The sequence below is a fragment of the Schistocerca nitens genome, chromosome 11 (assembly GCF_023898315.1).
Source record: "Schistocerca nitens isolate TAMUIC-IGC-003100 chromosome 11, iqSchNite1.1, whole genome shotgun sequence".
NCBI classification, from domain to species: Eukaryota; Metazoa; Arthropoda; class Insecta; order Orthoptera; family Acrididae; genus Schistocerca; species Schistocerca nitens.
Window position 1 is genome coordinate 17,657,640 of NC_064624.1, and position 24,490 is coordinate 17,682,129.

The 24,490-nt window shown below is 42.9% G+C and overlaps 1 protein-coding gene and 1 non-coding gene across 2 annotated transcripts in view; one reads left to right on the top strand and one right to left on the bottom strand.

Annotated features, from left to right (window-relative positions):
• Positions 1-24,490, bottom strand: part of LOC126213359 (uncharacterized) — a 189,382-nt gene that overhangs the window by 145,683 nt on the left and 19,209 nt on the right. Inside the window, exons 4-5 of the mRNA XM_049941063.1 lie at positions 11,628-11,720; positions 8,488-8,556 (exon numbers count right to left, since the gene is read on the bottom strand). Of these exons, the coding sequence (XP_049797020.1) occupies positions 8,488-8,556; positions 11,628-11,720 (162 nt within the window). The remainder of the gene's footprint in view (positions 1-8,487; positions 8,557-11,627; positions 11,721-24,490) is intronic.
• Positions 7,587-7,661, top strand: Trnat-cgu (transfer RNA threonine (anticodon CGU)). The gene has a single exon. It is a non-coding gene; the product is annotated as a tRNA-Thr (tRNA).

Here is a 24,490-nt window from a genome sequence, read left to right on the forward strand (position 1 = left end):
AGATCTTCGATTACAGGCTCAGCAGAGCTCGGCGGGTAGTTGAGAATGCTTTTGGAATAATGGCAAACAGTTTTTGAGTGTTATTAACGCCAATAGCGGTCGACGTAAACACTGTTGACGGAATCGTTCTTGCACGTATAGTTTTGCACAACTTTTTAAGGAAGAAAAGCCCTAATTACATTCATACTGCCGCTGATTGCAATAACTCACATATTGTAAACCTTACTGATAAAAACTTGCAGTCAGGTAGTCAACAAATGTTAAGACTCGATACGACACAACAAACCGGCACAGTTACTGCAGAGGAAGTGCGGGGAAAACACGAGCAATATTTCAGTGACATGAATGAATTAGAATTTCAAGAAACTTTGATCATTTAGAGTTTATGTCCAGAGCAACATTTATTTACACTTTGTATACTTAATACATAAATGTGTTTGTATACTTACAACATCAATATCTGACTCATCATTTACTTCCTCAGTCTGGTCATCCTCCAGAGTCCTCCCCCGTGTTAGTGAAGATATCTCACATCGCACCTCTTCTCGATCCAGGGTGAACTGCAGGAGATCGTAGTACCGAAGCGTCGGTTCTGGCACCTTTTCAGCAGCGCTTCCAGTTGCCAATTTAGCGTCCCGTATTTTTCTAAACTGTCGCCGGAAAGACGCTCGTAGAGAACTAATTTTTTTAATAACAGACGCCTTGTCGGCTGCATGATTTATCTCTCTGCACCTAGCTATAAGAACTTTGTAGGCTCTGTTCCTCATATTCCTATCGGAATAGTCCTTCGATTTTATCTCCCACAAATGTGGCCATTCTCTGTTCATATTAATGAAACACGCCCAAAAGTCTTTGTTTTCCTCGAACGACATTATCGTAAAAGCCGCGAAAAGCAGTGACGACAAAAGAAGCAGTGAAGAGATTCGACCACTGCATTGTCATACATTATCCAACAAAGTAAATACAAATTCCGTATTGTTCATCTTCAAATGTAGCAGCCTTTCAATGTACTACGAAAATCCGACTGGCAAGACTATTTGGGATGTTTGTCTGTCAATATGGCTAACTCTACATTCTGAATTTTTTCCTACCTGTGAGAAGAGATGGTTGCTAACAGGAACTTTTATGAACTGTGAATCACATGCAGTATTCTCTTCACCATAAGAATAATACGAATGTAAACATTTTGCCATGTATTCTTTCGTGTTTGCTGCTATCTCATTTAAATCCTGTCTGCCTAATAAACTACGAAACTAAGAGTGAGACAACAGCAAACACGGAAGAATATACATATCATGCCATGTTTATATTCGTATTATTCTTATGCCGAATAGTGACACAGTCAGAAATGAAGCACGGCAACTGACTAGATTTTTAAATCTAAGATGACTCTTAATTTCTGTGCAGAATGTAATGCACTAAAGAGGCGTCTGCAAAGATTTTCAAACGGAGAAAATTTTTCGATAAACTCTTGTTTGGAACATCTTCTATCATACGCAGTCTATTATTTGATTCTTGTTTATCATTATCAAACAAAGCAGCAGTGTAAGTAACAACAAATAGCAGTCTCTTGCCATTGTTTCACTAATGAGATGATTCCTCTCTTTTCTTTTAATTGTAAGCGGCAGAAGCGTGCACAAAAGCAAGTCATGCCGCGAGCGGCAACAGGCTGTAAACACTCATTATCAGAATGCGACAAACAATGCATGACACAGTACAGTAATGCATTTTCAGCTTAGAGTGACGTAAACACCTATAGCAATGAGAACGGCACTTATCAGATCAAAGAAAAATAAGCGATCGCTTCAAACCAGACGAAGCACGTGAAAAAGGAAGGGTAGCCGTATAAATACTGATGGAGCGCCTGACGCATAGCAATGCCTACCTGGTAAAGCTTAACTGCTAAGCTTACGACTCGAACCAAACTACTGTAGCTGTATCGTCATTCATTTGACCTAAATTGTGTCTCATATTACAATGGACCAACTTTGTTTCGATTTTGAGGTGCGGTCTAAATCTTTTCTCTCCCCCTGAACTTCGAGTCTCAAATTTCAGGTGCGGCTTAGATTCGTGAAAATTTTTTTTCCTTGATTTCGAGTCTCATTTTTCTGGTGCGGCTTAGATTTGAGTGCGGCTTAGTTTCAAGTAAATACGGTAAGTGGAAGCTTTCTTGGACCTGTTACACTGAGGGATGGACTGTGTACGGCACACAGAGGATCTGAAGGGCACTGAGAGAATCGGAGCAGATGACACAGTAGAAAAGTCAGTGCCGCCGGAAAATACTGTGTGGCCTCATACGGAGGGAAGAGCTCTGTTGTATGTACTGAGCAGTGTTCTGGAAGCCGATACACAAAGCGTCAGTGCCAATGACAAAGGTACGTCCGACACCACGATCGATCTGAGCGCCATCAGCATACACGTAGGTATTATCACTAAATTTCGTGTGAAGGCTGAGAAACTTACAATGATAGATAAAATCTGTAGTAGTTTCCTTAGAAAGCGAATGAAGACTGAGGTAAACACGGACCACTGCATAAAGACGAGGTTGGTTGGTTGGTTGGTTTGGTTGGGGGAAGAGACCAAACAGCGAGGTCATCGGACGGGAAAGGAAGTCGGCCGTGCCCTTTCAAAGGAATCATCCCGGTATTTGCCTGGAGCGATTTAGGGAAATCACGGAAAACCTAAATCAGGATGGCCGGACGCAGGATTGAACCGTTGGCCTCCCGAATGCGAGGCCAGTGTGCTAACCACTGCACCACCTCGCTCGGTAAAGTCGAGGTTGTGAAGGGTTCACACACATCGGGAAAGTGGCACATGGCATGAAGTTAAGCTGCCAAAGCAATAGTCGTAAGCGAACTCCAATGAGATAACAGAAGAGGTACGCACCCCATACTGGTCGTCAAAGGAGTCATCGAAGGAGGAGGAATAGGACGGATGGCTGGACATGTAGACAAATGGCACGCACATCCGCTAAGTAGAACATAACACTGGTATGACAGCGGCAGGTTGGTAGCTTCTGCACCGACTTCCAAGTGGGCTAGGCAAAAGGCACCAGCGGCCAGATTCCACAATGGTGGATTGTATTTAGACGGCATAAGGGGGAGGTGAGCAAATGCATAAACGAAACACACACAGTCTAGTTTCTAATGGACAACAGATTGGCACAAACAGAAGACGGTGGTACTATCTGCTCCCCAGGAAGTACTGCTTAGGACACACAGGACATTGAGAGACCGCGTGCAGCGGGCAGCCAAGTAAGACACGTGGGAGGACCAAGAAATTTTCCTATCAAGCATGAGCCCCAGGAAGAGCAACAGGTCCAAGATGTAAAGAAGGTGGAAGAAATCCATCGTGCCACCAGAAATTCATAGTAACAGTTTTGTCAGTGGAATAGCAGAAGCCAGTGTCAATTCTGCACGAGTAAATACGATCGAGACACCACTGAAGATGCCACTCGAGAAGGCAAGTCCGTGGAGAAGTGCAAAATGACCAACGAAAAGGGAGCCGGAGATGGCCGGCGGGAAACAGGTCATAACAGGGTTAGTGGCTATAGGAAAGAGGACGACACTCAGAACGGAATCCTGAGGCTTCCCGTATAAAGGTGTCCGACAAGGCAGAATCCACGCACACCAGAAAACTCGGTCTTTTAAAAATTCTTCGGAAGCCGCATGTGTAGAGAGTACAGAGAGTACCAGTTCTCCAGCAGGTGACATACGCTTTCTCCAAATCGAAAAACCCGGCCACAGTCTGGACACAGGTTGACAAAGTGATGAGACGGTCATCTGAAGAAAGGTGTGCTCGAAATCCATATTGTGCAGTGGTTAGCAAATTGCGAGACTCGAGCCATCGTACCAGCCGGGTAGGAAACATACATTCCATCATCTAGCAAACACAGCTGGTGAGAAAAATGGGGCAGTAGCTAGAAGGAAGGTGTTTGTTCATACTGGACTCAAGTACGGGTATGACAGGGGATTCGTGCCAGATCTTGGAAACGTGCCATCTGCTCAGATGCTACTGTACCTATGAAAGAGAAAGTGCTTGTCCACAAGAGAAATGTACTGCAAGATCTGGATGTGAACATCATCCGACTTTACGGCAAAAGATTGGGATAAAGGATAAAGTGAGAGCACGATCTAGCTCTCTCCCAGTAAAGGTGGCACTACAGAATTCACGATTCTGAGAGGAGAGTATCACCCGAGCCACCCCCACTCGTTTCCAATGGAGGAAGGCAGGGTGACAGTGGGTGGAACTCGAAATCTCTGCAAAATAGCAGCCTGAGGTGTTGGAGAGACCAGTAGGGTCCACTGTGACATTGTGTGATACTGTCACACCAGAAACTGGGGAATGGACCTGGGTCCCACAGAGCCACTGGAGGTTGGCCCACATGACAGGAGAGGGAGTGGAACTAGCCGTTTTGCTATCCGGAAGAACACGATGACACTGCACACACAACTGTTTGTAACGAATACAGTTTGCCACCGTAGGATGACAGTTAAAACAAGGAGGGGACGTCCCCACGTGCAAATTGTATCGTGGCACGCCTCAGTCCATATAGGGGCCAGGACAGGGCACGGTAAAGATGAAGTGCGAGGAATGACACATTCTGCAGGGGTGAGGATAACATTTGTAAGGTATTCTACCCGATCACCACAACTGAGGAAATGCTCGTCAAAGGTCGGCAGGGAGCAGTAGAGCCTTCAAAAGCTGCCCGTCGGGTTTACACGTAGGTGCGTAGGAGCTAGCAAACAGATAGCACATAGGAAACGGTCGCTCGAGCACGTGCCGGAGAGAACCGAGCACTCGAGACGGTGGGCAAACTGGGCAGTGCAGCACGAGAAGTCCAAATACGAATAGGTGTGCGTGGAGTCTGAAAGGAACGTGGGTGCTCCTGCATTAAGGCAGATGAGGTTAAGTTGACTGAAGGTCAGCCAAGAGGGCATCTCTCAGGCAGGTTCTGGAAGGGGATGGTGTGCAGATAAAGCCACCAAGCAGCAAAAAGAGACGAGAGAGTTGACCAATAAGCTGGAGTAAGTCTGACCTGGTGACAGGTGGATGTAGACGTTACAAACAGAAAAGGTGTACAAACAGAAAAGGTGAAGTGAGGAAGGAAAATATGGACTGCAATAGCTTATAACCAGGTGTTCAGTGAGAAGGTTTGAATATGAAAGTCATCCTGGATGAGCAGCATGACTCCCCCATGAGGTAGAAGGCCACCCTGGAGGGGGGGAGGGGCAGATCAAACCAGACCAGAAAGAAATGCGAGAGGTCAAAGCGGTCACAAGGACGCAATGTTGTTTCCTGGAGGCAGAAAACAAGTGGACGCTGAGATTCCGAGAGCAGCCGTAATTCCTTCTTGTTGGATCTAAGGCCATGTATGTTCCACTGGAGGGGAGTTACAATAGGAAAAGGGGAGGTGAGATAAAATGAAGGGTTGTCACCCCAGTGGCTACTGAGTGCCCACCTTCAAAGACTCACTGCTACAGGGCACAGAAGCTGGAGGATCCTGTCCTAGTTCCACGAGACCTACAGACACATCAGCATTCTCTCTGGATCATCCTGTGGATTCCACGGCAGAAAAATGGTTAGCAGTGCGCACCGGCAAAACAGAGGTCTGCCACGTGATGGAATCACACGGCAACACCACTGAAGAGGATCTCCGTGTCGGCGAAGGAGAAGACCATTTGCCTCGATTTCTTAGAGCCTTTGCAGATGCTCGTTGGCTGTAGGGACGGAACAAGTCTTCACGGGAGGGTTCCTTTCGTCCTTTCCGGCTTAACGGTTGTGAAGCACGGGATTTTGCCGCTGAGGGCGAAGGTTTGCTGGCTCAGATTGCAGCTGGAAGAGAAGGAGACAGGGATATTGCTGTGATACTGGGTGATTCAATAGCTGCAGTGCTGCATTCGAGGTCGCGAATCTGCATGGCCACGTCCTTCACGAAACGAAGTATAGTAAAGACGGTATTGTAAGTGCCAGATGGAAAAACGCAGGGCTATCGACTAGCCGACAACTTGTGAGTGACAGGGTAAGGTATTTTTTCCTTCACTCGGATCTCCTGAACAGACGAGTCATTGAGATACAAGGGACATTCACGAGATGAGGCAGCACGGTCTCAATTACAATTGAAACAGCATCCCTACCACAAGTAACACATTTGGCAGCGTTTTTACAGGACATACGAGTGTGGCCATAACACTGACACTGGTAGCAATGCATCGGGTTCGGAAAGTACGGTCGGACTGTGACGACTTCGTAGCCTAGTTTGATCTTTTATGGAAGCACTACTCAATCAAAAGTGAGAAAATGGGTGCACGTAGGAACTAAGGTGGCACCAACCAATTTCATTATCCAATGCATCGCAGTTATGCCCTGATGAGAGAGAGAATTTTGGATTTCTCCCTCGGTCAGACCATCAAGCAATCGAGTGTAAATAACATCGTGCAAAGAATTCAGCATTCGATGGACCTCGACACGAACAGGACACCCGTGGAGGAGAGATGCTATAATCAGTTGTTGGGCTTGAAAATCACTACTTGTTTGCAAACTAAAATCCCATTACGTAGAGGAGAGCAAGATTTTACAGGGACAGCAACTGCATCTAAATCTTTCTGAATAATAAACAGATTAACTGTAGCGAAGAACTGACCACCTTCAGTACACGACACCACGAGGAACTGAGGTGCGACTGGTAGAGTCTTTGAATCTTTATGCTCATTCAGACATTCTGTTTCTGTTTAGTAGAAAGTGTCTGAGAAGAAGATTTGCCAGTGTCTCTTGCCAATTGCGGACCCCCTCAGAGACAAGGGGCAAGAGGGGGAGGGGGGGGGGGGCAGTCACGTGTGTTAGCCAATTGTTCACACCTCCCGAACTTCTGCCAGGTGGCCAATTGGCAATTTGGGAAGCTCACACCTCAGGCAACCACCCTTCCCTGGTCCTGGCCTGTACCAGAGGAGCTCTGCAAACCCTACCTGTTATGCGTGGGCCAGCCTTCAGGAATGCACAGGGACGAAGAAGAAACATAGAGGAACCTCAAACACCGAGAAGAGGAAGGATATGAGATGGAGAACGAAGAAAGAAAGAAAGAAGAAACAGATGAGGCACTGTTCTGATGCCGCGCTATCGAAACGTTACAATACATTCCCAAAAATAGCCCAGATGTGTTCCCCAAGGGAGGGGGAAAAATATAGTAGAAGGATAGACATGCAGCACAGAAAGGGAAGAGGTGATGCATAGGCTGGGGCTCCATGGTAACCAAGTACAAACTCACCAAAGAGTGGTAAGCCCCTTGGGGGAGTGGGGAGGTAGTAGTTGTAGCCCAGTACGTTACTAGAACTAGAGGTAAATATTATGATTGCATAATGGTACACTCAGCATAGTTACGTGATTTATTATATATGAAGGTAGTCTCTGTTCCCGAAAGAACAATTCCCGTTGACGACCACGCAGCTTTCGTTAGAATGAAATGATAATTAAATAAATGGACACCCTAGCTGCAAACAGGCGTTGATATACTTTATTGGGGACATGTTGAAAATGTGTCAATGGGGAGCGTGCAAGGGATAAGTCCCTGCAGGCGCACTATCCTCTGTGCCCTCGGTGGCTCAGATGGATAGAGCATCTGCCACGTAAGCAGGAGATTCCGGGTTCGAGCCCCGGTCGGGGCACACATTTTCGACATGTCCCCAATGAAGTATATCAACGCCTGTTTGCTGCTAGGGTGTCCATTTAATTATCATTTCATTCTAGCAAAAGCTGCACGGTGATCAACGGTGACTGTTCTATCGGGAACAGATACTACCTTCATATACAGTTAAAATGTGGCTTCCCGGCCATTGACCTTCTTGTGCGAATGCACACGCTATGCCCAAACTCTCATGGACTTGGTAGATCAATCTGCCACAAGTAATGAGTATGATGGACAAACATCTATTAGGTACATTACGTATACAGATTGTTGACAGTTGGGAATGTGGGTCTCACGGGAAGCGTGCAAGGGATAAGTCCCTGCACTCGCGCTATTCATCTGTGCCTTCGGTGGCTCAGATGGATAGAGCGTCTGCCATGTCCCCAATGAAGTATATAAACGCCTGTTTGCAGCTAGGGAGTCCATTTAATTATCATTTCATTACGTGATTTACGTGTAGTTGTTATTTGGTATGGTGTTTTCAGAAACATTTGAGATTGAGCAACACCCTAAACCAGTAATTTGAAAAACAAAACGTTTTATACACGGTCTGGTGGGAAAATGTCATTCTTCAAATTGTACAGGATAGACTACGAAGGAGAGCTGTATCAAACCAGCCTCCAGACTTAAGACAACGAGGACCAGGACAACTACAACGACAACAATGACCACCACCACCACCACCACCACCACCACCACCACCAACAACAACAACAACAACAAGAGCCATCAACACAGACTCCCACTGTAGTGCTATAACAACATAACAGAAGTTATGTTTGTCTCTTTCCAAACTGTGTGATTACCTTTTGATCGCTGATGTCCTCTTGTTCTTTCTTGATGTGCATGTTGGCCAGCAGTACATCAGCACTGATCTGCAGCAGAAGGGGGGGAAAAAAAATAAAATAAAAAAATAAAAAATTTAACATCACTCTTGTGGTCCACATCTATTCTCACTATTTTCTAGATGCTAGCAGGTTTGTAGAGTACTATAAGTACTTCTTCCATTTGATTGATGAAGTCATCCATTTTCAAGGCATGTGACCATTCAGACTTGCCACTTAGTAGTTCCTCGGAAACTTCTCAGTCGCTAAATACGTTATTCGTGACGTGCTTCGAGTAATAGTCGTCAGATAACTGTCGCTAAAACCAACACAAAAAACAGAATTAGAAAAGCAGATACATAACGACTACAAGACCAATGAAATATCGGGAAATTAAAGTACACACTGAGTATAAACACTTACAATATGCTTAGGAAAGCTTGCACGAGTGAGCAATAAAAGAAAATTGTACACTCTCATCTGCAGTTGCCATTAAGTGTATTTTCAAAAAGATATTACTTGGAGATGTCACACGCTAGACTTGAGGCAGCAGACTCAAGAACCGTAATGCTTCAACTTGGTGCCAGATGGCACTGATCTCAAGGATTGAAGTATACTTTTACATAGTGTTCACAATATACAAAACACTGTAAATATGCCTTATTACAGTAAACCTGACTTTTTTTTACAATAAGCATCATATCATCAATGAAAAAATATAACAACATTGCATTTGTTTGAATAAAAACTATCATGGGACATATACAAAGAATGTACAGCATACCAGGCACAACATCCAAATATTCGATCATGAGACAGCAATGTACATGCCGTCATTATAAAGAAAAAAAAATATGCATTTTTTATTATTGTTCCAACAAAGCAAGCAGTTATCATCCTACTGAGGCCACAGATGGCCCGTGTCAACACAAAAACAAATTTTCTAACTTTGTTAGGATGGTCTCACAGTGACAGTTTTTTGCACGTACACATGTCAATGAACAATTTTCTTGTGTTGTTAACTTGCATGCGCTTTCCTAAGCATACTCTAAGTACTTGATACTCATACTTTCATTCCTAATGTTACACTGATCTTGTGGTTTATATAAAAAACTTTTCTGATTCTGTCTTTTGTGTTAATACTGACCACACTTATTTGAGGATGATGACTCGAAATCTGTGATAAATATACAGTATTTAGCTATCAAGACATTTCCAAGGAATTGCTACATGTCAACACCTTTCTTGTTCCTTTCATTCATATTTATGTAATGTGAATTTCTTTTTAGGAGATTATTCTAAGGAATTTGTGTGTGTGTGTGTGTGTGTGTGTGTTTGTTTTCATGTCAAATGTCTCTTTATGGAGCACAACTGGAAGAGTTCTCACACAGCCAGCACTGAATTAGTTGCTAGCAATCACCCACATTGTGCGTTACCCACCTAGAATGAAAATAGGAACTATTACAGCTGCACACGGCACAGTACCTTGTTATTCTCTATCTTGCACACATGAACTACTTACGATTCCAACATTAACTTGATCCACACACAAAACTCATTCCTCCATGCTGTAATGTGGCAGACTGGGAGATACTATAAAGAAGTGACTGATACCGTATTCAGTATGTTACCTAATACACTTTTTTTCCACAGATATTTGAAGTCATGATTTTTGTCTATTAAATTATTTTAATTCAATGAAAATAATCAATATTTGAAAATATAATTTAATTGGATTGGAATCAGTCCTTCCTTCTCTTCCCGTACAGTAAGTCTCCCACGACTCGTGGTTCTGGGTGACGTTTCTGAACTCTACACCTTTTCCTCAACCTCACAAGTCCTTTTCCTTCACCTCTGATCCTTCCCCTTCAACCCTTCTGCCAGAAGAAGGGGCCACTGGTTCTGACAGCTTGCAAACTTTAATACTTCAAATGTGTGTACTCCTGTCACCGCTTGGTAAGTAAATTATTTCAGTTATTAGCAAATTTGTCACAACTGACTACAATGTAAGTAAATTCTTTTGTCAGACATGTAAACATTACTGTATTTACCATTCACATTTAACTTATGAGTAAAACAAACACATTTCGCAAAATTATCCATGCCAATGTTGCAATATACTGTAAATGTTACTAAAACTGGAAATGCATTAATAATTTGATTAATTACGACTCAATGTCTACATACTGTTCAAACTGCTTATATTACAAACTTAAAACGTAATTATAACAAGCTTTGTTGTTGTGAGTAGTCAATCTGTGTTTATGTTTCATCACATATACCATAATGCAATCTAATATAACTAAGTTTGATTTTTGTGATTGTAAATCTGTTAAAATTACAATTTCAACAACAAATGTATTAATTTTTACTGTCAAAACTGTATAAATAGACGGGTGTCAAAGCTCACAGATAGTAGTAGTTGTTATGCCGTGCCTTACTGTGTCAGCCTCAGTTGTAAATAGTTTTGTACTTGGAAAAATGACTAAAATGCATTAAAATGCCAGTGAAAGTTAATATTAAATCACTGTTTTCATCTTTTCATTACTACGTTGTACATATGTCTTGTGCAACCGAACCCAGGGAAATATTACTCTGTGCAGCGTAGAGATACTCGAGCCCAATGTCAATGGCTGAACGAAAATCAAAGATGAGTATTATCACTTATTATTGTAAGTTTAATGCTACTGCCCTAAATTTACATTATATGGCTTTGTATTTTTTATGCAAAGCAAGTGCACACCTGAGTCACAACACAGGACCTTACAAGAGAACAGATAGCACGTAAAACATCGAAACACACTTGCCGTACACGGCCCGTATTCGTAACCGTAGAAAATTGTGTTCACCACACACAGTAACTTATTACTGAAAGATTCATAAATCAAAACAATGTGTGTTCATTTGAGGGTGTTGGGGCTGTTATGGTACTGCCTGCTAATAAAGTTTGCCTCCTAGAAAAGATAAGTACAGACAGTGGCAGTTTTACATAGCATCCCACAACATACTTAGAATTTGTTATGTTGCATCTATGTCCTACACAGGTATGTTTATTTGCAAGATTATTCTGACAACTGTCCAAGAAAACTGTTCTCACGTACAAAAATCACTACAATACTCACGTCACTGGCTTCCTTTCCCAGCCCGAGAGCCTCTTCTATGTCACGTTCCGCACAACCACACAGGTGACATGCTGGTTCGTAGTGCCCATTAACCTGTGTAAAATAAAAGAGCAAGTTAACTGCCTGTGTACAGTAGCACTCGAACCCCCCCCCCCTCCCCTCCCACTGTAGTCAAATAAGCAAATAGGTTAGCACTACGAGAAAGGTGAACCCACTCAACAACTGACACTATTGCTGTTAAAACTGTGTCATCGTCGTGATTTTCAGTTACAAGACTGGTTCGATGCAGCTTTCCACGCTGCAGTTGGAGCCACTAACAATGGCGGTGGAGTTTAGGCTCGTTCTGGTCACCTACTCTCCGACAGCTGATGAACATTCAATAGCATTCTGAGCACTCTATTGCGAAAGCCATAGCCAATTCGGGGCGTTAAAGTGATTGTTCAGAGTTATTTAGTGAATTTATATTCCATTTGTTGTGAACTGTTATTGTTGACAATGGTGGTAAGCGATGAAGTCTACAGAAGTGAGCGAGAGAAATAATTTGCAGGAGACACGCTTTCATCACAAAAGGCGCACACACGCGTACCACAACTGTTGCACTGCTCAGTAGATGCATTTCCTGCCCGTGCCTCGAACTGTGAGTCCAAACTGCCATCATTTGTGAATCAGACTGTGGTCTATCCTTTGCAGCCCTGGATTAATCTCTGCATAAGTCCTGCCCCCTACATCCACTCAAATATACATATTGCAGTAATCCCTCGATTTCCCTCTACGGTTTTTATCTTTCATCGCCCAACAGATGACTCTCAGATATCTCTGCACACGTTCTATCAACTGATCCCTCATTTTCATCAAGTTGAGCAATAATTTTTTTCCCCCATTGGATTCATTACCACCACCTCCTCCTCCTCCTCAGGTAGTTGATTTATACACCTAATCTTCAGCATCCTCCTGTAGCACCCCATTTCAAAGGCTGCTACTCTCTTCTCGTCTGAAATCCATATTGTCCACATTTCTTTTCTGCGCGAGGCTACACTTTGGACAAATGGTTTCAGAAAAGACATCCTAACACTTAAATTAATGTTAGATGTTTTTTCAAAAACACTTTCCCTGCTATAGCATAGCCAATCTGCATTTTATATCCTCTCTATTTCAGACATCGTCAGTTATTTTGGTGACCAAATAGCAAATCTGATCTACTACTTTTAGAGCCGTGTTACGTAATCTCATTCCTTCTGTACCACCTGATTTAATCTGACAACATTCCATTGTACTTACTTTACTTTCACTGATGTTCAATTCAAACTTTCAAGAAACTGACCACTCCATTCAACAGCTCTTCCAAGTAATGTCATCGACAAAGCTCAACATTTTTACTTCTTTTCTCTGGAGTTTAGTTCTCTAGCAAAATTTCTCCTCCGTTTTTTTTCCTATTGCTCGCTCTAAGTACAGACTGAATAACATCAGGGAGAGGCTCCAGCCCCGTCGCCCTCTCTTCTCGACCACCGCTTCCGTTGACTCCTAGGACGGCAGATTCTTTTCTGTACAAGTTGTAGATACCCTTTGCTACCTGTACTGTATCCTTGCTACCTTCAGATTTTCTGAGAGTGCATTCCAATCAACATTGCCAAAAGCTCTCTCTAGATTAAGTAAAACGAGATATCTTATCTATCACCAAGACAATACACATACGTGACAAACAAAATACTGAGGAAAAATTCATTGTCATCACTTATAAGCTCCACACCATGTTATGAGAGTGGCAATCCCTCATCTTCAAGCAGACTGTTTTCTTACACTACGGGAGTGTTACTGCAGTTCAGTCTTTTCGGCAAAGTGTTGCCACCACAGTATTACACAAAATAATTACTATTTGTGATAAACGATGACTTACATCTAATGTAACAGTATCTGTTTTATTACACTTCCAATCTTGGATCACAATTTTTATTTGTAATCGCTGGTTACAAATATACATTGTGATACAAGACTGTCATTATACACTTATACATTTTCCGGATCACTGAAAACTTTTCCCTTACTACATCACAACTTGTATAACAATTTTTGTTTGAACCCTGTTAACACATTAAAACTCTTTACTGGACCAAGCTTTGAAAAGGGGAATTTGATTTTTGTGGGCAAATGCTCTACCGACTGAGCTCCCCTCAGTAGAGCACTTGCCACTGAAAGGCAAAGGTCGAGGTTCAAGTCCTCGACAAACACACAGTTTTAATCTGCCAGGAAGTTACGACAATTGATTTCATTAAGTGTAGGTGTAATATTGCCCATCATTTACTCATATAGCAGAATCTATTTGTGACTCGACTGAGGATTTCTCGACAGGAAGGATGCAGCATGTTATCTCAGACAGAGTGTCATCGTCAGATGTATAAGTAACTTCAGGGCTGCCCCAGAGAAATGTGTTGGGATCCTTGTTGTTTATATTGTACATTAATAGCCCTGCAAACAATATTAAGAGCAAACTGACTTTTCACAGATGTGATACAGGTTTCTAAAACAAAGCACCATCTGCCAAAAGCTACAAAAATAATCAATCACATCTTGATAGGATTTTGAAGTGGTGTAAGATTGGCAACATGCTGTAAATGTTAAAAAATATAAAACTGTACAGTTTACGAATCGAAAACTGCGTGTCGTCCTCCGACTACAATATTAATGAGTCACAACTGTCGAGTCAAACACCCAGGTGTAAATTTGTAGGGATATGAAATGGTACCAGGCAGAACAGAATACAGACATACGAAACATGAGATTGAAAAAAACTGCAAAAATGCTAACCAGGACTGGCTAGAGGACAAACGCAAGGCTGTAGAAGCATGCGTAATTAGAGGGAAGAAAGAAGTTATATACAGGAAAATTAAAAAGACATATTTGGAGAAATGAGAAGCAGCTAATGAATATAAAGAGTTCACATGGTAAGGGAAAGCAAAAAGGTGAAAGGAATATTTAGAAAGTAAAACGCATATCTAAACCATTTGACTGCTACGGACACACTTTCTGCTTTCCGAGCTGAGACCACTATGTCGTCGCTGTCACTGCTTGCCTAATGCCGTTACCTGTGCTGAGCGACAGCATTACAGCAGCTATGAAATACTCATCGTCCAATTTTCAAAAAAACTATTTGGTGAAAAAATTTGATTTTTGCACATTTTACGGTCTGATATCTCTGCTTGATAAAGGACCACATTCGTCACAGTTACTGTGCTGCATCAAATTAACTAAAGCACTGCAAAAAGCTTTAAAGTGTTTGCAGATGTAAAAACACATTGCGTATGCTTCGTTTACGGTTGATTTTAGTTTGTATATTTCAGTGTATGAAATGTAGATAAGATACCAAAATTTTATTTAAAATTGAGAGCACAACAATATCTCCATTTCATTCTCAAGATATCAGTTTCTATATCTGACACACAGTGTGCCTGATCCCCCCCCCCCCCCCCCCCCCCGAGCATCAGTAATCGTGTGGTCACAACAATCGTCATATTTTGTAAACAGTTCAAGATATCTAAATTAGGTTTTATGCAAACGATAGCACACAAAGTGACACGTGTGTTGTACGATGAATACTCGGACATTTTTATTCACCAAGCTACAGAGCTAACTTGTCCACAGCAGTGAGAGGGTCAGCAGAACGGGAAGCGTAAACATGTCAATGATGATTAAGGAAAACCCAGCTGCTGCATTTAAACAGTGTGTGCTGAAGCACAACGAGTTAGCTTGTCCACAGTGGTCAAAGTCTTAAGAGCTACGAGCACTCATTCATTTTTGATACTCTAAAACACACCTCTTCCAACGAACGATTGCTACTAAGCTCTTAAGATATGCATTTTAGAGTCCTTAATTTCTAAATTTTTTGGCTCTGAATCTTCACTCCTGGCACACCCCTGAATATTGATCATTCTCCCTGGGACACCATGTATAATGGAAGGAACAGAAGCAGAAGAGAGGCTGAAAACTGATGAAGGAGGTGGTGGTGAACAGGAAGACAAGAGGAAGTAGATGAAATAGAGATGGGAGATACGGTACTGCAAGAAAAATTTGACAGAGCAACGAAATATCTCAGTGGAAACTACGGCCCTAGAGTAAATTACTGAGAACCTCGAGAGAGCCAGCCACGAGAAAACTATTCCACCTAGTGTGCAAGGTGACAGGCAAAACACTGTCAAGACTTCTAAAAGAACTTAACACTGTAATTCCAATTCCAAAGAATGGAGGTGCTGACATGTGTTAATATTACTGAACCATCAGTTCATGGGTGACTGGAATTAGAGAGCAGGAAAAGGGAGAGAAGGAAACAGTAGGTGAATATGGATTGGGGGTAAAAAATGAAAGAGGAAGCCGTCTGGTAGACTTTTGTACAGAGCATAACTTAATCATAGCTAACACTTGGTTCAAGAATCATAAAAGAAGGTTGTATACATGGAAGAATCCTGGAGATACTAGAAGGTATCAGACAGATTATATAATGGTAAGACAGAGATGTAGGAACCAGGTTTTAAATTGTAAAACATTTTCAGGGGCAGATGTGGACTCTGACCACAAGCTATTGGTTATGAACTGTAGATTAAAACTACAGAAACTGCAAAAAGGATGGAATTTAAGGAGATGGGACCTGGATAAACTGACTAAACCAGAGGTTGTACAGAGTTTAAGGGACAGCATAAGGAAACAATTGACAGGAATGGGGGAAAGAAATACAGTAGAAGAAGAATGGGTAGCTTTGAGCGATGAAATAGTGAAGCCAGCAGACGACCAAATAGGTAAAAAAAACAAGGGCTAGTAGAAACCCTTGGGTAACAGCAGAAATAATTTAATTGCTGAAAGGAGAAAATATAAAAATGCAGAAAATGAAGCAGGCAAAAAGGAATACAAACGTCTCAAAAATGAGATCGACACGAAGTGCAAAATGACTAAGAAGGAAAGCTAGAGGACAAATGTAAGGATGTAGAGGCTTATCTCACTAGGGGTAAGATAGATACAGCCTACAGGAAAATTAAAGAGACCTTTGGAGAAAAGAGAACCACTTGCATGAATATCAAGAGCTCAGATAGAAACCCAGTTCTAAGCAAAGAAGGGAAAGCAGAAAGGTGGAAGGAGTATATAGAGGGTCTATACAAGGGTGATGTACTTGAGGACAATATTATGGAAATGGCAGAGGATGTAGATGAAGACGAAATGGGAGATACGATACTGTGTGAAGAGTTTGACAGAGTACTGAAAGACCTGAGTAGAAACAAGGCCCCGGGAGTAGACAACATTCCATTAGAACTACTGACGGCCTTGGGAGAGCCAGTCCTGACAAAACTCTACCATCTGGTGAGCAAGATGTATGAGACAGGCGAAATACCCTCAGACTTCAAGAAGAATATAATAATTCCAATCCCAAAGAAATCAGGTGTTGACAGATGTGAAAATTACCGAACTATCAGTTTAATAAGTCACAGCTGCAAAATACTAACGCAAATTCTTTACAGACGAATGGAAAAACTGGTAGAAGCTGACCTCGGGTGAGATCAGTTTGGATTTTGTAGAAATGTTGGAACACGTGAGGCAATACTGACCTTACGACTTATCGTAGAAGAAAGATTAAGGAAAGGCAAACCTAAGTTTCTAGCATTTGTAGACTTAGAGAAAGCTTTTGACAATGTTGACTGGAATACTCTCTTTCAAATTCTAAAGGTGGCAGGGGTAAAATACAGGGAGTGAAAGGCTATTTACAATTTGTACAGAAACCAGATGGCAGTTATAAAGAGTCGAGGGGCATGAAAGGGAAGCAGTGGTTGGGAAGGGAGTGAGACAAGGTTGTAGCCTCTCCCTGATGTTATTCAAATGGCTCTAAGCACTATGGGACTTAACATCTGAGGTCATCAGTCCCATAGACTTAGAACTACTTAAATCTAACTATCCTAAGGACATCACTCACATCCATGCCCGAGGCAGGATTCGAACCCGCGACCGCAGCAGCAGCGCGGTTCCGGACTGAAGCGCCTAGAACCGCTCGGCCACAGCGGCCGGCTGATGTTATTCAATCTGTATATTGAGCAAGCAGTAAACGAAACAAAAGAAAAATTCGGAGTAGGAATTTAAATCCACGGAGAAGAAATAAAAACTTTAGGTTTCATCGATGACATTGTAATTCTGTCACAGACAGCAAAGGACTTGGAGGAGCAGCTGAATGGAATGGACAGTGTCTCGAAAGGAGGATATTAGATGAACATCAACAAAAGCAAAACGAGGATAATGGAATGTAGTCGAGTGAAGTCTAGTGATGCTGAGGGAATTAGATTAGGAAATGAGACACTGAAAGTAGTAAAGAAGTTTTGGTATTTGGGGAGCAAAATAACTGATGATGGTCGAAGTAGAGAGGATATAAAATGTAGACTGGCAAAAAAGGCGTTTGTGAAGAAGAGACATTTGTTAACATCGAGTATAGATTTAAGTGTCAGGAATTGTTTCTGAAAGTATTTGTATGGAGTGTAGCCATGTATGGAAGTGAAACATGGACGATAAATAGTTGGGACAAGAAGAGAATAGAAGCTTTCGAAATGTGGTGCTACAGAAAAATGCTGAAGATTAGATGGGTAGATCACATAAATAATGAGAAGGTATTGAATAGAATTGGGGAGAAGAGGAGTTTGTGGCACAACTTGACTAGAAGAAGGGATCAGTTGGTAGGACATGTTCTGAGGCATCGAGGGATCACCAATTTAGTACTGGAGGGCAGCGTGGGGGGTAAAAATCGTAGAGGGAGACCAAGAGATGAATACAGTAAGCAGATTCAGCAGGATGTAGACTGCAGTAGGTACTGGGAGATGAAGAAGCTTGCACAGGATAGAGCAGCATGGAGAGCTGCATCAAACCAGTCTCAGGACTGAAGATCACAACAACAACAACAACGACAGTTTAATAAATCATGCTTACAAAATACTGACATCAATTATTTACAAAAGAATGGACAAACTGGTAGAAGCTGACCTCCGGTAAGATCAGTTTAGGTTCCAGAGACATGTTCGAAAATACAAGGCATTACCGACTCTATGAGTTACCCTAGAAGATAGGTCAAAGAAGGGATGTAGAGGAAGTTTTTGACTATAGTAATTCAAACAAATTTCAGGTTTACAGCCAATCATCATTGAGTACATCCCACTATATTTAAAGTGGGCACTTGACAGTCATCCTCAAGTTAGCCGTCGGAGACGTCCTTCATTCCTCAATGTACGGGGCAAGTCACGAGGAAAGGTACATGTTTTGATGTTTACAGTATTGGTGATTCTGAACACACAAAACTTCAAATAAATGCATGCTCTTTTCTTCACCGTATCCAACACACAGCTGTTTGAAAATCATGGGTATCAGTTGCATGACCTCCTCCTCCAGCACTCACAAGCAACTACACCCAAAGTGACATACGGCTCATCTTTACTGACCGTTTCGATGCATACTTCACTTTCACACGGTGGAGGGACATGTCCTACAAGTTTACACATTGTTTACCTCACGTCTCAGTACCAGGTCCAAGCCACCGAGGTCGCCGATCTCACTCCGTCAGATTACTGTTTGTGGTGTTGACTCAAGAGTAAAGTCTACAAGTGCAGAGTGGACACAAATGAGGAACTTCTCGCTCGTATTTTCACGCTTGTGCTCAAGTAAAGGACTTTACAAAGGAGCTCAGATCGGCAACACAGAAGCTATGTACAAGAACTGCAAAATGCACTGCCATTGGTGGTGGACTTCGAGGACATCTTTCGTGAGCAAATGTACACAATTAAACAAAACATTAATTACCGTGTTTCATTTACTATCACCTGCATTTGACCTGTTCCCCACGTTTTCATTAGCTTACTAGGAAACTGCTACACAATGGACGTATGCTCATACGAAGTACTTTGTTGCTCCTCGAAACATGTACCCTTCGTTCCGACTCACCCTGTATAGTGCCGTGTGAGTATTCCACGTGTGTATCAAAATCAAGTTGACACGCGGACCACACTACCCGGCGGCAACATCCCCACTCGTAGGCCCACAGAACTCAGCTGTCCCACGCATTACCGCTCACCACGAACGTCGGTCCACTCTCTTGTCTTCATTAGTGCAAACTGTAGAGATGGTAGTGTTTCACACACTGTCCAACTGGTAGCCACTATCACAGTTCATTAGATTTTCCGCAAGGCATATTTGCGCGGATTGTTTAATAACGGAGTCCCAAAAACATGTTGCCGGGGTGACAATTCGCAGTGTCGACTAGAACACACACTCTGAAATTCTCAAGGTAGCAAGTATAAAAAACAGAGAATGGAATGTTAATTACAACTTACACAGCAACTGTGGAATGAAAGTGGAGGAGTAGGTCAGAAGTAAGTGAGACAGGGCTGTGGCCTGTCCCCCACTTTATTCAGTCTATACAGTGACCAAGCAATAAAGGTAACCAAAGAGAAATTTGGAGGGGTATTAAAGTTCAGGGATAATATAAAGAAAGATTGTTTTCTTATGACACAGTAATCCAATAAATCACCTCTCCGCAAATGTAATCTGCTGCCGACGGCAACTCGTGGAGTCATCTCCCCAATGGTGAGGGTTTTACCGTGTATGCTACCGGTGGACTGTGCTGACAGGAAGCCACAATTCCAGAAAAACCGTACCACACATCGATTAGACATATACACTACTGCCCATTAAAATTGCACACCAAGAAGAAATGCAGATGATAAATGCGTATTCATTGGAAAAATATATTATACTAGAACTCACATGTGATTACATTTTCATGCAATTTGGGTGCATAGATCCTGAGAAATAAGTACCCAGAACAACCACCTCTGGCCGTAATAACGGCCTTGATATACCTGGGCATTGAGTCAAATAGAGCTTGGATGGCGTGTCCAGGTACAGCTGCCCAGGCAGCTTCAACACGATACCACAGTTCATGAAGAGTAGTGACTGGCGTATTGTGGCGAGCCAGTTGCGCGGCCACCATTGACCAGACGTTTTCAATTGGTGATAGATCTAGAGAATGTACTGGCCAGGGCAGCAGTCGAACATTTTCTGTATCCAGAAAGGCCCGTACAGGACGTGCAACATGCGGTCGTGCATTATCCTGCTGAAATGTAGGGTTTTGCAGGGACCGAATGAAGGGAAGAGCCACGAGTGATAACACATCTGAAATGTAACGTCCACTGTTCAAAGTGCTGTCAATGCGAACAAGAGGTGACCGAGACGTGTAACCAATGGCACCCCATACCATCATGCCGGGTGATACGCCAGTATGGCGATGACGAATACACGCTTCCAATGTGCGTTCACTGTGATGTCGCCCAACACGGATGTGACCATCACGATGCTGTAAACAGAACCTGGATTCATCCGAAAAAATTGACGTTTTGCCTTTCGTGCACCCAGGTTCATCGTAGAGTACACCATCGCAGGCGCTCCTGTCTGCGATGCGTCAAGGGTAACCGCAGCCGTGGTCGCCAAGCTGATAGTCCGTTTTGCTGCAGACATCGTCGAACTGTTAGTGCAGATGGTTGTTGTCTTGCAAACGTCCCCATCTGTTGACTCAGGGATCGAGACGTGGCTGCAGGATCCGTTACAACCATGCAGATAAGATGCTTGTAATCTCGACTACTAGTGATACGAGGTCGTTGGGATCCAGCACGGCGTTCCGTATTAACCTCCTGAACCCACCGATTCCATATTCTGCTAACAGTCATTGGATCTCGACTGACGCGAGCAGCAATATCGCGATACGATAAGCCCCAATCGCGATAGGCTACAATCCGACTTTTATCAAAGTCGGAAACGTGATGGAAGGTATTTCTCCTGCTTACACGAGGCATCACAACAACGTTTCACCAGGCAACGCCCGTCAACTGCTGTTTGTGTATGAGAATCTGTTGGAAACTTTCCTCATGTCAGCACGTTGTAGGTGTCGCCACCGGTGCCAACCTTGTGTGAATGCTCTGAAAAGCTAACCATTTGCATATCACAGCATCTTCTTCCTGTCAGTTAAATTTCACGTCTGTAGCACGTCATCTTCGTGGTTTAGCAATTTTAATGGCCGGTTAGTGTATATACCAGGTCCGTCTCAAGACAGGGTCGGTATTCTCGAAGATGATCACAACACAATAAAAATGAATTGAATATAATGTTTTGCAGTCAGAGAGAAATTTATTCCTAATCCCAATGGATCCAAATAATTATTGAGGCACATCTCTACTTGTTCTCACCTACATTGTCCAGCCCATTAATGTGACCACCTGTCAAAAGCCAGCGTAACCAACTTTTGCAGCACGGACCACTGCAAGACGTGCAGGAGGGACGTGGAGCCACGCCGACTGCACTGCGGTGGCCAGCTGCACTAGTTTTCTCAGTTCAGGATCCACTGCAGGAATAGCCCAATTGAGGCAGGCCCACAGTCTCTACTGGGTTTTAATTGGGGGCTTTGGCAGTCAGGGGACTACACAAAGGTCATCCCGGTGGTATCTGAACGATGCATGCGCACTGCAAACTCCGTCGAGACATCGCAGACTTGCCGGTAGGTGGCACCGTGCCGACGAACAACAATGTGCACGTACGAGTGGATGTGGTCCCCGAGAATAGACGCGTACTTGTGTCGATCCACTGCACCTCCCAGAATGCCAACCATCCTGGGAATGCCACAAAAACATTCTCCAGACAATAATGTCTGCTTTCGGACAGTTCGTGCCGTACACGCCAATGGTCACCTGTCATATGGAGAATAAAATGTGAGTCATCTGAAAATGACAGCAGTCACCACTCAGTGGACGTGCAGTTGCAGTATCAGAACACAAATTCCAGTCTTCGTCGTCGAACAATAGTCGGCACGAACCGGGTGCCCGCTGCGGAGGCCCACGTGCAGCGACATTCGCTGAACAGTTGCCCGTCTGTTCGCCCGTACACACCTCTGCGATCGTTTACAAACTTAGCCATTTGAGAAATGCTTCCACCCTCGGTAAGAAAGCCAATGATCGCACCGTTTTGGGCATCAGATAAATTGCTCCATTTTCCCTTTATGACAACAACTGCAATGTTTTCCACATGCCCCCAATGTGCTTTATATAAGCACACATTGCTAGTGCCGACACCTGCCATTTGTGAGTGGTTACTGCACGTTGACACCGAACACAGACGGTGGTCACATCGAGGTGACTCGACCGTGTTAAGACTTTGTCTAGGATTAGACACACAAGAATTCAGGTGCAACTCTACTGAGAAGTTTCAAAACATCAGACGGGATTTCGAACAGGAAGGAGCTTTCGCGACCAAATTATCTGTCATTAATGGGTAATAAAATGTCAAAAAGTCTGAAAACAGAGAATTCAGTCATCACCTTTGTTAGACTTCAAAAAAGTTTACGTCACTACCCATCGTGAAATATTAGTGAAAATCCTACTGCACAAGCTCCTAATAAACATAAAGGGAGAGAGAAAAAAAAGTAATAGTAGTGTGTGTCACGATTCAGTTTCATATAGCAAGCAGGTTTACGCAGAAATGTGGGAGGGGTTTGTCCAGTTTCATGCACAGTACACTGTGATACTTTTACAGAAAAGTGGTCAAATATTAGACGAATTTTACCAAACACTGTTTCATTTTCACACGTTAAAAACAAGTATTTTTCTGAATCACAATTTCACAGCATTAAGAACATAATAACAATTTAAAAAAAAACGGAAAGTATGGGGCTTACCATGAACTCTGTGGATAGTTGCAGTCATCTCCATACAAAAATTTATGTTTCCAATTTTTCGGGGAATCTTAATGTTTCCCGTCTTATTTATATCTGCCTTGGCCTCGGTGCTCAATTTCATATTGTGCAGTTTCTTCATAATCTTCCCGTCTGTAATTTCTTTCCCAAAACTAACCCTGTAACGGTGTTGTATTTCCTTAATACAATCTGCTTTCTCTCTTCTTGCGGCTGGAGTTTGTGATTTGCTGATGATTGCTAGGTAATCTTTTACAATGTTCACGAAGGCTAATTCTGAATCTTCCATTTGGGCACAGAAATAACGTGAGAAAAACTTTCGGTATCATAAAACACACAGCAAACGAAACAAACTGAGAACCAAAGATGTTGGATGTTAATCTCTTTGCTGAGAACTTACTTAATAAGGAGGGGAGGTAGAGAGAAAGTACTCCCCGGTCAGAGTTCATGCTTCCTAGTTTTTGTTCATACAAAACTGAGAACTTTCTCTGAGAATGTGCTTTTGCTCTGAGTATCAACTCTGGAGAATGTTCTCATTTTTATTCGTATGACCTTTACTTGCTTCACTATTTATTTCTGTAACACAACTGCATTCTCATTCGTGGCCATTGCAATCAGCATAATCCACTTCAGAGTCATCTTCATTACTACAATCTGCATCAGCACAGATGCTCTAGTAATTTAATACAATCGAGTCAGTGTAAGATGATCCCTGACAGCTGCAGTGGGCTGGGCACGACAGCTTCACACACCTACCGCAACCGATCACATAACACAATTTTGTGAATGTGCCTATAGCAACAGCACTGCCACCTGCCAGATATCTTCTTACTCCAACTCAGCTATAGCTTTGCCAATGAATTCCATAAGCTGCTAGACTACCTCAACAAGAGTTCCTAGACAACACGGTTCAAATGGCTCTAAGCACTATGGGACTTAACATCTGAGGTCATCAGTCCCCTAGAACTTAGAACTACTTAAACCTAACTAACCTAAGGACACCACACACAACCACGCTCGAGGCAGGATTCGAACCTGCGACCGTAGCAGTAGCGCGGTTCCGGACTAAAGCGCCTAGAACCACTCGGCCACAGCGGCCGGCTAGACAACGTGTGCTGGG